Source organism: Odocoileus virginianus, chromosome 33 (genome assembly GCF_023699985.2).
Source record: "Odocoileus virginianus isolate 20LAN1187 ecotype Illinois chromosome 33, Ovbor_1.2, whole genome shotgun sequence".
NCBI lineage: Eukaryota > Metazoa > Chordata > Mammalia > Artiodactyla > Cervidae > Odocoileus > Odocoileus virginianus.
In genome coordinates this window covers 34,298,306-34,311,189 of record NC_069706.1, presented here as the reverse complement: position 1 = coordinate 34,311,189, position 12,884 = coordinate 34,298,306, and the positions used below count along the sequence as shown (strand labels likewise).

Below are 12,884 nucleotides of genomic sequence, written 5' to 3'. Positions count from 1 at the left end.
CAGCAAAGAGCCCAACTCTCCATCAAACTCAAACTCCAGCCCTCCGCCCACCAAGACGACCACACTCCCTCCCACCCAAACCACTGCTGGCACCTCGCCTCAAACAAGCACTCCCAGCACGTCCACCACCCAGGTCGCCACGTCCATGGACACCTCGTCCACATCCATCACAACTGTGCCCACTACTTCTATCACAGAAACCACCAAGGGCTCAAGCATTCCGTCGGTAAACACATTCACCCCAACAACATCACAAAGCACCACAGCCCTCACCTCTTCAACCATCTACTCCACCAGCAGCACAGCCACATCTCCATTCTCATCATCCCTCCCTGCCACCACCATCCTGCAGACATCCCCGACTGTACCTCCAAACTCTGCCAGTACAGAAGCCCTTACGCTGACACCACCCACCAGTGAGTCCACATCCACGAGCACCACTGCCCCATTGAGCTCCACAGGTGACCTCAGCTCCACACTTGTGATGTCCAGCACCTCACCCACCATCACACACAACGTCCCACCAGCCTCCACCACCCAAAATATAGACACGACCTTCAGTGTTGTCACAAACTCAGTCACTGTGCCTACTGACACATCCACGTCGGCTACCACCCACAGCACAGTGACTCCCTCCCTCACTCCCACCATTCCAGCTACATCTCTAGGCACCTCTGTGTCTACCAGCACTACCAGGACCACTCAGGCAACGAGTACCACCTCACCTGCCACAAGCACCGATGCACTGTCCAAAACCACAGCAAATCCTCATAGTGACACCTCTAGCCAGCCTGTCACCACGGAGCTGTCCTCTCTGCCATCAGTCACATCCTCTGCCACTCCCACCAGCACACTATATTCTCCAGCATCAACCACCTTGCATCCCATCGCCACCAATACCCTGACCTTGTCTACAGGGGTGACTCTCTCTTCTTCATCTGCTGCCAGCAAAGAGCCCAACTCTCCATCAAACTCAAACTCCAGCCCTCCGCCCACCAAGACGACCACACTCCCTCCCACCCAAACCACTGCTGGCACCTCGCCTCAAACAAGCACTCCCAGCACGTCCACCACCCAGGTCGCCACGTCCATGGACACCTCGTCCACATCCATCACAACTGTGCCCACTACTTCTATCACAGAAACCACCAAGGGCTCAAGCATTCCGTCGGTAAACACATTCACCCCAACAACATCACAAAGCACCACAGCCCTCACCTCTTCAACCATCTACTCCACCAGCAGCACAGCCACATCTCCATTCTCATCATCCCTCCCTGCCACCACCATCCTGCAGACATCCCCGACTGTACCTCCAAACTCTGCCAGTACAGAAGCCCTTACGCTGACACCACCCACCAGTGAGTCCACATCCACGAGCACCACTGCCCCATTGAGCTCCACAGGTGACCTCAGCTCCACACTTGTGATGTCCAGCACCTCACCCACCATCACACATAATGTCCCACCAGCCTCCACCACCCAAAATATAGACACGACCTTCAGTGTTGTCACAAACTCAGTCACTGTGCCTACTGACACATCCACGTCGGCTACCACCCACAGCACAGTGACACCCTCCCTCACTCCCACCATTCCAGCTACATCTCTAGGCACCTCTGTGTCTACCAGCACTACCAGGACCACTCAGGCAACGAGTACCACCTCACCTGCCACAAGCACCGATGCACTGTCCAAAACCACAGCAAATCCTCATAGTGACACCTCTAGCCAGCCTGTCACCACGGAGCTGTCCTCTCTGCCATCAGTCACATCCTCTGCCACTCCCACCAGCACACTATATTCTCCAGCATCAACCACCTTGCATCCCATCACCACCAATACCCTGACCTTGTCTACAGGGGTGACTCTCTCTTCTTCATCTGCTGCCAGCAAAGAGCCCAACTCTCCATCAAACTCAAACTCCAGCCCTCCGCCCACCAAGACGACCACACTCCCTCCCACCCAAACCACTGCTGGCACCTCGCCTCAAACAAGCACTCCCAGCACGTCCACCACCCAGGTCGCCACGTCCATGGACACCTCGTCCACATCCATCACAACTGTGCCCACTACTTCTATCACAGAAACCACCAAGGGCTCAAGCATTCCGTCGGTAAACACATTCACCCCAACAACATCACAAAGCACCACAGCCCTCACCTCTTCAACCATCTACTCCACCAGCAGCACAGCCACATCTCCATTCTCATCATCCCTCCCTGCCACCACCATCCTGCAGACATCCCCGACTGTACCTCCAAACTCTGCCAGTACAGAAGCCCTTACGCTGACACCACCCACCAGTGAGTCCACATCCACGAGCACCACTGCCCCATTGAGCTCCACAGGTGACCTCAGCTCCACACTTGTGATGTCCAGCACCTCACCCACCATCACACACAACGTCCCACCAGCCTCCACCACCCAAAATATAGACACGACCTTCAGTGTTGTCACAAGCTCAGTCACTGTGCCTACTGACACATCCACGTCGGCTACCACCCACAGCACAGTGACTCCCTCCCTCACTCCCACCATTCCAGCTACATCTCTAGGCACCTCTGTGTCTACCAGCACTACCAGGACCACTCAGGCAACGAGTACCACCTCACCTGCCACAAGCACCGATGCACTGCCCACAACCACAGTAAATCCTCCCAGTGGCACCTCTAGCCAGCCTGTCACCACGGAGCTGTCCTCTCTGCCATCAGTCACATCCTCTGCCACTCCCACCAGCACACTATATTCTCCAGCATCCACCACCTTGCATCCCATCGCCACCAATACCCTGACCTTGTCTACAGGGGTGACTCTGTCTTCTTCATCTGCTGCCAGCAAAGACCCCGCCTCTCCATCAAACCCAAACTCCAGCCCTCCGCCCACCACGACGACCACACTCCCTCCCACCCAAACCACTGCTGGCACCTCGCCTCAAACAAGCACTCCCAGCACGTCCACCACCCAGGTCGCCACACCCACGGACACCTCGTCCACATCCATCACAACTGTGCCCACTACTTCTATCACAGAAACCACCAAGGGCTCAAGCATTCCGTCGGTAAACACATTCACCCCAACAACATCACAAAGCACCACAGCCCTCACCTCTTCAACCATCTACTCCACCAGCAGCACAGCCACATCTCCATTCTCATCATCCCTCCCTGCCACCACCATCCTGCAGACATCCCCGACTGTACCTCCAAACTCTGCCAGTACAGAAGCCCTTACGCTGACACCACCCACCAGTGAGTCCACATCCACGAGCACCACTGCCCCATTGAGCTCCACAGGTGACCTCAGCTCCACACTTGTGATGTCCAGCACCTCACCCACCATCACACACAACGTCCCACCAGCCTCCACCACCCAAAATATAGACACGACCTTCAGTGTTGTCACAAACTCAGTCACTGTGCCTACTGACACATCCACGTCGGCTACCACCCACAGCACAGTGACTCCCTCCCTCACTCCCACCATTCCAGCTACATCTCTAGGCACCTCTGTGTCTACCAGCACTACCAGGACCACTCAGGCAACGAGTACCACCTCACCTGCCACAAGCACCGATGCACTGCCCACAACCACAGTAAATCCTCCCAGTGTCACCTCTAGCCAGCCTGTCACCACGGAGCTGTCCTCTCTGCCATCAGTCACATCCTCTGCCACTCCCACCAGCACACTATATTCTCCAGCATCAACCACCTTGCATCCCATCGCCACCAATACCCTGACCTTGTCTACAGGGGTGACTCTGTCTTCTTCATCTGCTGCCAGCAAAGACCCCGCCTCTCCATCAAACCCAAACTCCAGCCCTCCGCCCACCACGACGACCACACTCCCTCCCACCCAAACCACTGCTGGCACCTCGCCTCAAACAAGCACTCTCAGCACGTCCACCACCCAGGTCGCCACGTCCATGGACACCTCGTCCACATCCATCACAACTGTGCCCACTACTTCTATCACAGAAACCACCAAGGGCTCAAGCATTCCGTCGGTAAACACATTCACCCCAACAACATCACAAAGCACCACAGCCCTCACCTCTTCAACCATCTACTCCACCAGCAACACAGCCACATCTCCATTCTCATCATCCCTCCCTGCCACCACCATCCTGCAGACATCCCCGACTGTACCTCCAAACTCTGCCAGTACAGAAGCCCTTACGCTGACACCACCCACCAGTGAGTCCACATCCACGAGCACCACTGCCCCATTGAGCTCCACAGGTGACCTCAGCTCCACACTTGTGATGTCCAGCACCTCACCCACCATCACACACAACGTCCCACCAGCCTCCACCACCCAAAATATAGACACGACCTTCAGTGTTGTCACAAGCTCAGTCACTGTGCCTACTGACACATCCACGTCGGCTACCACCCACAGCACAGTGACTCCCTCCCTCACTCCCACCATTCCAGCTACATCTCTAGGCACCTCTGTGTCTACCAGCACTACCAGGACCACTCAGGCAACGAGTACCACCTCACCTGCCACAAGCACCGATGCACTGCACACAACCACAGTAAATCCTCCCAGTGACACCTCTAGCCAGCCTGTCACCACGGTGCTCTCCTCTCTGCCATCAGTCACATCCTCTGCCACTCCCACCAGCACACTATCTTCTCCAGCATCCACCACCTCGACCTCACTCACCGCCAGTATCTTTACATCATCCACGAGTGTGCTTTCATCCACTCCTAACAGAACCACAGAGCCAGCCTCCACTTCCTCCAGAAACACGAGCCCTGTATCTAGTATCCCCACTCCCAACACCACTTCTGTCCCTTCATCTCCCACCAGCACTCCTACCAGGTCCACGAGAGAAATCACCACTCCCACGGACACTGCAGCTCCCACCTTGACCACAACCCCTCTGTCCCCGCCCTCCACTACAGAAACCACCCAGGCTGCTAGCACACACTTGGTGACCACAATCACCCACACAACAGTCCATACCAGTGCGATCCTCACCTCTTCAACCACCTACTCCACCACGAGCACAGCCACATCTGCATTCACTGCATCCCTCCCTGTCTCCACCATTGTGCATACATCCATGACTGTACCTCCATCCTCTGTCAGTACAGAAGCATCTACCCTGACACCAGCCACCACCTCGTCCACATCCACGAATCCCATTGGTTCCTCAACCTTCAAGCCCGACCTCAGCTCCACCCTTGTGCTGTCTAGCTCCTCCCTCCCCACCACAGATATCATCCCATCTTCCCCCACTACCCATCATACAGGCACAACCTCTAACATCATCACAACCTTAGCCACTAGGCCTAGTGGCACATCCGTGTTCCCTTCCACCCAAAGTACAGCAACTCCCTTCCTCTCTATCAGCATTCCAGCTGCATCTTTAGGCCCTTCTCTCGTGCCTACCAGCAGTACCTGGACCACTCAGGCAGACAGTACCACCTCATCTGCTTTGAGCACGTCTAATTCAATGCAGGAAACGGCTGAATCCACTTTGGCACCCACCACCACTGATACATACACGTATCAGTCCAGTTCCATGGGAGTGTCCTCCACTGCAGCTTCTATAGAAACAGCCACAATGAGCGACACAACCCTGCTTGCTTCATCTGCTTTGAGAAGCACAGTTACTCCTATTGGTACCGTTTCTGTAGAGTCTCTCACAACAGATATTAATTCTCTTTCTCCAGTCACACCCTCAGCCACTCAAACAAGTGCGGTCCATGTTCAGACATCTCCGGTCTCTACTCCAGTGACCAGTAGTACCTGGACAGCATCCAGTTTCCCTGTATCACTTCCATCTTTCCCAACCACAGAATTGGTACCCACCGAAACCACAGACACCACCCCTCTCTTTACCCTACCCACAATCCCTGCCACCCAGGCCACGTCCACCCCTTCACCTCCGACTGGGACGTTTACCACAACCAGAACTGAAGTCCCCACTCCCACATATACGTCTCCCCCTGCCACCTTGATCACAGCGTCTCTTACCACTCCCTCAACCACAGAAGTTGTTAAGACTGGGACCTCAAACATGGTAACACCACCCACCTCCACAGCAGCTCTCAGTACGTCAGGTGTTTCTCCCTCTTCAGCTTTCCCTATATTGAGTACTTCTACTAATGCAATAAGTACCCCTTTCGGTACCATCATCTCCTCTTCAATACCTGCAATAACAATATCCTCTCTATCTTCTACCAGCCCAAGTTCAGAGACCTCCACGACAAGTAGTTCTTTCTCTACCTCCTCTCAAGCGTCCAGCACAGAAATCACAGGCCCTTCCTCTATCACTACCTTTCCTACTTTTTCATCAACTGAAACGACAAGAACTTCCCCCACCATGACTTCCCTCATAACCTCTCCCACCCGAACGACCACCATGCTGACTCTGTCTTCCTCCACCCCATGTCCAGAATCCATATCAGTCACAATAGTGTCTGCTTCTCCCACCACACCATGTATCGAAGTGGGTCCAAACACCGATGTCACCTCTACACCCACCGTCCCGTTGTCAGTTTTTACCTCTACTACTGAGATGGCCACCTCTCCCAGTTCCACAACCACGACAACTGTCTTCCCTGTAAAACCGGACACTTCCACTTCCTTTCTGGAAACTCACCCCACCAACCAGACCGCCGCTCCTGGTCCTGTCAGCACTGGGACCACTCCCATTAGCACGGTTTTCCCGAGCACACACAGATCCACCACTGGGACCTGGATCAGCACCAGCTTTGTAACTACCCCACGTGTAACGGGCTTCACTGGCCTCCCACCGACCATGAAGCCAAGTAGCAGCTCTTCATCTTCCATTGTGACTACAAGCAAGTTGACAGCCCCCAGCCCAGCCATCAGCACTACTTCACAGACACCAGCAGGCACCACCAAGACTCTCTCCACCGTTACGTCATCCAGGACAACTTCAACCACAACCCAGACGACCACACAGTCCAGGCAGACCACCACGGCAGGTTTGGATCACTTGCTTCCTTGTTGCCTCTCCTCCCTCTCCTGCTAAATTCCCATGACCAAGGTCAGTCCTGGCCTGAACTTCCCCTTTTCGCTTGCTACCCAGAAGATTGTCACAATGGAGGCACCTGGACGCAGGACCGCTGCTCCTGCCTTAGCACTTTCTATGGCCCCAAATGCGAGTTCGCTGTGGAAGAGATAAATATGGGTGAGTTGCTGTCTGCACTTTCCCTCAGGAGGCGCCACGCCTCAAATGGGCCCAATCATGTTGCCAAATCTCTTCATCTGTGCTTTCTCCCTCGTGCTCTCCTCAACCCCAGACCATGACTACTCTCCACCCTTACCTCCAGGAGGTCGCTGGGGTCACTCTCTTTTTTGATATCTCCTTCCAGTTTGTGTTGCTTGGAGTTGTATTAAGTTCTAATTTCTCCTATAACAAATTACCACAAACTTGGCAGATGAATAATACAAATTTATTATTTTGCAATTCTGTTGATTGGAAGCCCAACACGAGTCATGAAGGGCTAAAATTAAGGTGTTGCCTAGGACTGGTTCTTTCTGGTGGCCCTCGGGAAGAATCCATTCCTTTGCCCTTTCCCAGACTTGAGAGCTGCCCATCCTCTTTGTCACAAGGCCCCTTGGCTCCCTTTGATGCCAGCAGCATTGTATGTCTGTTCCTTATTTCCATACTTACATCATTCTTTGAGTGATTCTGACTTTTCTGCCTCCTTCCTCCTCTCTCTATGGACCTTATGACTATACTAGGCCCACTGGATATTCCTTGTTAATTTTCCAATATTAAATCAGCAGATTAGTACCCTTAGTTCCATCTGCTACTTTGATTGCTCCCTGTCATGTAGCATAACATATTCCCAGGTTCTGGGGGTTAGACATAGGCACCTTTGTTATTCTGCTTCACTGAGGGAGCCGGGAGACTACAGAACTGACTGCTGGACACTCCCACTTGCAGTGTTTCTCACATCTCGGAACAACACCTTCCAGAATTCCTACCTCTCTCTTTCCTGCTATTCAGTCAGTCCTCAGAGGGTCCATGGGAGCATCATCTGGGTTGGGAGGTTGGTAGTGATGTTAGACAGGAACGGATCATGAAATGACCAGAAAAGGCATGTTGTGCAGACAAGGTGGATGCTGAAGTGGGCATGGAGGTGTCTGTCAACCAGGAGTTCTCCCCGGACCTCAATGACAACAGTTCTAAGGTCTACAAGGATTTCACAAACGCCTTCCAGGATCAGGTGAGGAGGAAGTGGGGGAAAATTCAGATGTATGCCCTTGCAGTGTAGCTTGGGCCCAGAGGTGCCATCTGATTGGAGGTTCAGATGTGAGCTGGGATCCTTGGCATTTCAGATAAAGAAGATTTACCAAAACGTGCAGGGATTCAAGGAGGTGCAGATCCTTTCTCTGAGGTAGGACCCCTTTCTGTGGAGGCAGTGTCAAGTGTGTGTGGTGGTGGGAGGGGCGCACAAAAAAGGGCCAAAGAAGCCATCCTTTGCTTTTGGAGTCATTCAATGTCACAGAGAGGGATGGATGGAGGAGGCGAAGGAACTACTCCATGAAGGGTGTTTGGGGATCACCTTCAGGATTCATTCCTCTGTCGGAGGGATGTCTCCCCTTCCCTTGAAGCATGTTGGATGCAGAGTGATTGGGATCTACAGGGAGGAGGTGCCTGAGGCTTGGTGCCTGGTGTCTGGACCATAGCTGGTCTCTCTGGTTGGCACCTGCTATAGTGGACGGGTCAGCAAGAGGGAGGCAGAGAGCCCAGGAGGGCACGGTTTGATTATGGCTTGAGGGAACACAAAGAGAATGTCAATCACTCCTTGCCCAAGGCAGAGAAGCTAGCAGCCCCTTCTGGACATAATCAGTCTGGAATCCCATCTCATTGCCTCTGCCCCTTCCTGCCAACACCCGCATAGCTGTGGCTGGTCTGGAAATGCCCTTCTACAGTTGTATGGTGGCTTGGGTCTGGGCACTTTTTAAGGCTCTCTGCACCCCGCCCCCACCCCCCAGGAATGGCAGCATCGTGGTGGAATATCTAGTCCTGCTGGAGTTACCCTTCAGCACCCAGCTGGAGGAGGAGTATGAGAAGGTGAAGGTGGCCTTGAAGGAGGAGCTCCAGAATGTCAGCCAGGATGGGAACAGCTGCCAGAATGACCAGGGTGAACAGAGGCTGGGGGCCTGGGGCTGGAGGGAGGGGTCAGGGTCACAGCCACCATCCCAGCCTGCTCCAGCTCACACAGGGGCCTACGGGGGGCAGGTGTCAGCTCTGTGGTACCTCAGGCAGGATAGGAGAAGAGAGACGGGTCCACAGAAAACTGGGTCAAGGGTGAGCCTGTGGAAGGGTTGTCAGAACCTAGGAGCTGCGGAAGAGAGAGTTGCTCAAGGTCTCCCGGTGGCTGAGGACCCCTGGCTATTCAGGGGACATGAGGGAGGCCCACGGAGCCTTCCTTCATGGCCCATCCAAACCTCCCCCATACTGACAAAGCGCTCTCTGTCCCTTCCTGTGCCTCCCCCGACTCCACCTGTGCCTGTGGCCCCCAGTCCTGTGTTTTAAGCCTGACTCCATCAAGGTGAACAACGCCACCAGGACGGAGCTGTCACCTGAAGGTGAGAGGTGGGGTAAAGGGCTGAGTGGCCCCAGGTGGCGGGGATCCCTCTCACAAGGGGCAGCTGTCCATTGAAATTGTGGTACTGACCTGGCACGGCTGCCTCTCAGGTCCTTGTTAGTAGCTTCCACGTGAGGAAGGATCAGCAGAGAAGGTGAGGAGAGGCTGACGGGCCTACCCTGCATTCATCTAATCCCACGGTCTACCCGCCGACAGGCCACCAGCAGAAATGCAGTCCTCTATCCATTTTCAGAATTACCATAGCCAGGCCCCAGAGTAGAATGCATGAGGTCTTTACGTCTGCAACCCCCTACCTATCCCCCAGCCATCTGTCGCCGCGCTGCTGCCGAAGGTTATGAGGGTTTCTACTTCCCTTTGCTGGAGGAGAACCAGCTTCGCTGTGTCACCAATTGCACGGCGGGCTTGGAAGGCGCCATTAACTGCCATCAGGGCCAATGCGTTCTGCAGAGGAGTGGTCCTTCTTGCCGGTGAGGCCCCGCCCACAGCCAGCTGGGCCAATCCCCGACCCCTAACCGCGGCCGGCCAGAGGCCCCGCCCACTTGCCCCAGGATGGAGCCCCGCCCACCTGCCAGGACCAGGATGGTCCAGGGGCGTGGATGGACCAGACCCGGGAGGTGGTGAGGTGATGTGACCTGTGGCCCCCTCCCCCAGCTGCTTCTCCACGGACACGCACTGGTTCTCGGGCCCGCGCTGCGAGGTGGCCATCTCTTGGAAGGCGCTGGTTGGGGGCCTGGCGGGAGCCGGGGCCCTGCTTCTGTTGCTGCTGGTGATGGCGCTGAGCGTGTTCCTCGTGCGCTCCCGGAGGAGGGACAGGCAGGGCCGAGGCAGGTGAGTGAGCTGGGGGTGGATGGGTGACGGGAAAGGCGTCTCCGACCGGGTTACCCTGCCCTGACAACGCGGCGCCCTTCTGGCAGGTCCAGGGACGACAGAAAGTGGTTCGAGACCTGGGATGAGAACACTGCGGGGACTTTTTCTAACTCGGGCTTCGAAGATGACAGTGAGTGTTGATTTCTGGCGAGGGTGGGGGGCGCTTCCCTGGGCACCATTTCCTCCCGGGGAAACTAGAAGACTTCTCCTGTCCAAGACAGGCGTTTACCTCCTGCCCTCGCTGCTTCCACGCGCCCCCTTCTAAGGCCCAGGTCCTGCACACGCCCTCCCTTCACGAAAGCCTCCTGAGGCCCCGCCTTCCTCACATTTTCTTCCCTCCCCCTTTTCCTCCCCCTGTTCTCTTTTCTCTTTCTCTAGTTTACGAAGAAAACTTCCCTGTGGCCTTGGACACCGTGGACACCAATGCCACGGTGAGGGGTTGGGGATGGGTTGATGGTAAGGAGCTGTCGCAGGTCCGGCTCCTGATGCCCCTCTCCCAGGGCAGGGGGCTCGCTGGGCCAGGAGGCAGTGACCTCTTAGCCAGGCCCCTGCAGGGTGATTCCCTGTTCTCACTCCCTGTCTTGTGAATTCTATGGCAGGTGCATATTCACAGACCTGAGATGGCCTTGTCCTCACTGTGAGCCCACACTGCCCTCTCCACCTGCTCAGACAGCGGAGAGAACCATCTGCACTGCCTTTGGAGAGATGGCCACAGGCTCATGCGGCACAGTCTTCTAGTTTCCTAGGGCATAACAGACCTCCATCTACCCTCATCCCCCAGCTTGGGTGTAACCCACCTGGAGACCCAGTTTAAATCCACGCTCTTCCACTGTGGAACCTTGGGCAAATCAGTAACTTCTCCAAACTTTGGTTTGTCCCCTGTAACATTCAAGTGGCCCACTCCTCCTGATGCCTCCTGTGGGTTTCAGTGAAGCCAGGTGTCCTGGGTCCGACCTCTGTCCCAATGCACCTTCCTGATGGCCTTCATCTCATATGGCTTCACTCACATCCCCAGTCCCCATGTCCTTCCCCGAGGCTCACGCCTCTGTCTCTCCTTTTCCTGTGTGCATCCCTACTGCCAGCCAGGTCCTCCCCCGGTAGCTGTAAGCAGCCTGCAGCCTGTCCCAGCCTCTTACCCTGTCCTCCTGCAACTCCCTGTTGCGCCCCTCCACCACTTCTTAACCCTCTCCCCCCTGAACCCACTTCTTAAGTCCCTCCTCCCCCACACTCCCGCCCTGTGTCTCCCTGTTTCCATACCTTCCCCTTCCTCATCTTTCTACCCTCAACCCTAAATCCCCCCTGCCCCCCACATCTCCGTGCCCCACTCCTAAATCCCCGCTCCTCCCCACCTCCCCTCCCTAGGTAGGTACAGATGCCCTCTGCATCTTAGGACCCCCAACTGGTGTTCTCTAGGCCAGATCCCCCATTCTGAGTCCCCATCCTTCCTGTCACCCCTAAGGGCCCTGGATCCCGGTGGGTGGGGGGTGGCAGGCAGGTTCCCAGGTCCCTGAAGATGAGGGGAAGAGGGGCCCTGAGGTGGGAAAGCTCCCTCAGCCCCTCCTCCCTGTTCCCCTAACTCTCCCTCCTCTCCCTTAGTGCCCCCACTTTCTACCCCTCCCCCACCTCCCCTCCCCCTTCCTCTCCCTGGTTCAGCCCCATCTCTGCTATAACCTGTGAAGCCAGAAGCCCAGCCTTCCTTTGCAGGAAGACCTCACTTGGGGACAGGAAGTCTGCAAGTCTCCAGTTCACCCAACTGTACATAATGTAATATTTGTTGTAAATAAAACAAAACAAAACAAAATACCTGCTCTGTGCCTTTTTTCCCCTCATGCTCCCATCGGTTGAGGAGCAAGTACACTGGAAGAGATATTGTGGGAGTGTTGGTTTCTCCCATTGAGGAAGGAAGGGTTCTTTGGTCAGCTCTCAAGGGCCATGACTGTCTTCAAAGGGAATGTAAAGACTGGAGGACCCATTTTTTTTTTCAGGGAGTGGGTGGACGCAGGGGGTGGAAGCCTGTGGAGTTTGTCGTCTGTGCCCCTCAATGTTAAGAGCTCAGAGCTGGCTTTGGGTGGTGGGTGACTCTGGTGGGGTCACCCACTGGAGTGGTGACCGCCGCCGCTGGCCACAATGGTCAGAGCCACCTTTGGCTCTGATGGGTAAGCCAAGCATCCCCAAAGACCTTGAGACTAGAAGCCTCGGTGGCAGACACACTCCTGCCAGAGCCTGCCTGCCGTACCTGGGACCCTCTTGTTCCCACTATTGTGGGCAGCCAATCCCGCCAGACCAGAGCTGAGGGGGGTCAGGGCTGGCACAACCTGCTTCCTTGGGTGGGGGAGTCGGAAAGCCCCTGGGACTTTTGTTCAGGACAGAAGAGGGTACTGGCAGTGGCCACTGTGAGGGTGGAGACCA

At 55.4% G+C, this 12,884-nt stretch overlaps 3 protein-coding genes across 3 annotated transcripts in view; all 3 read left to right on the top strand.

Moving 5' to 3' along the window:
• Nucleotides 1–12,884, top strand: part of LOC110126405 (mucin-12) — a 64,586-nt gene that overhangs the window by 19,866 nt on the left and 31,836 nt on the right. The window lies entirely within an intron of this gene.
• LOC139032852 (mucin-3A-like) lies at nt 146–3,621 on the top strand. Its single transcript, XM_070461081.1, has 3 exons — nt 146–3,061; nt 3,133–3,251; nt 3,492–3,621. Exons 1-3 carry the CDS (start codon nt 146–148, stop codon nt 3,619–3,621), a joined length of 3,165 nt encoding a protein of 1,054 aa, XP_070317182.1.
• Nucleotides 6,536–11,116, top strand: LOC110126533 (mucin-3A). Its single transcript, XM_020876227.2, is given in 11 exon segments — nt 6,536–6,969; nt 7,017–7,174; nt 8,104–8,219; nt 8,332–8,390; nt 8,992–9,140; nt 9,523–9,588; nt 9,913–10,075; nt 10,260–10,451; nt 10,529–10,605; nt 10,854–10,906; nt 11,075–11,116. Coding segments are annotated over 11 exon segments (1,509 nt in total).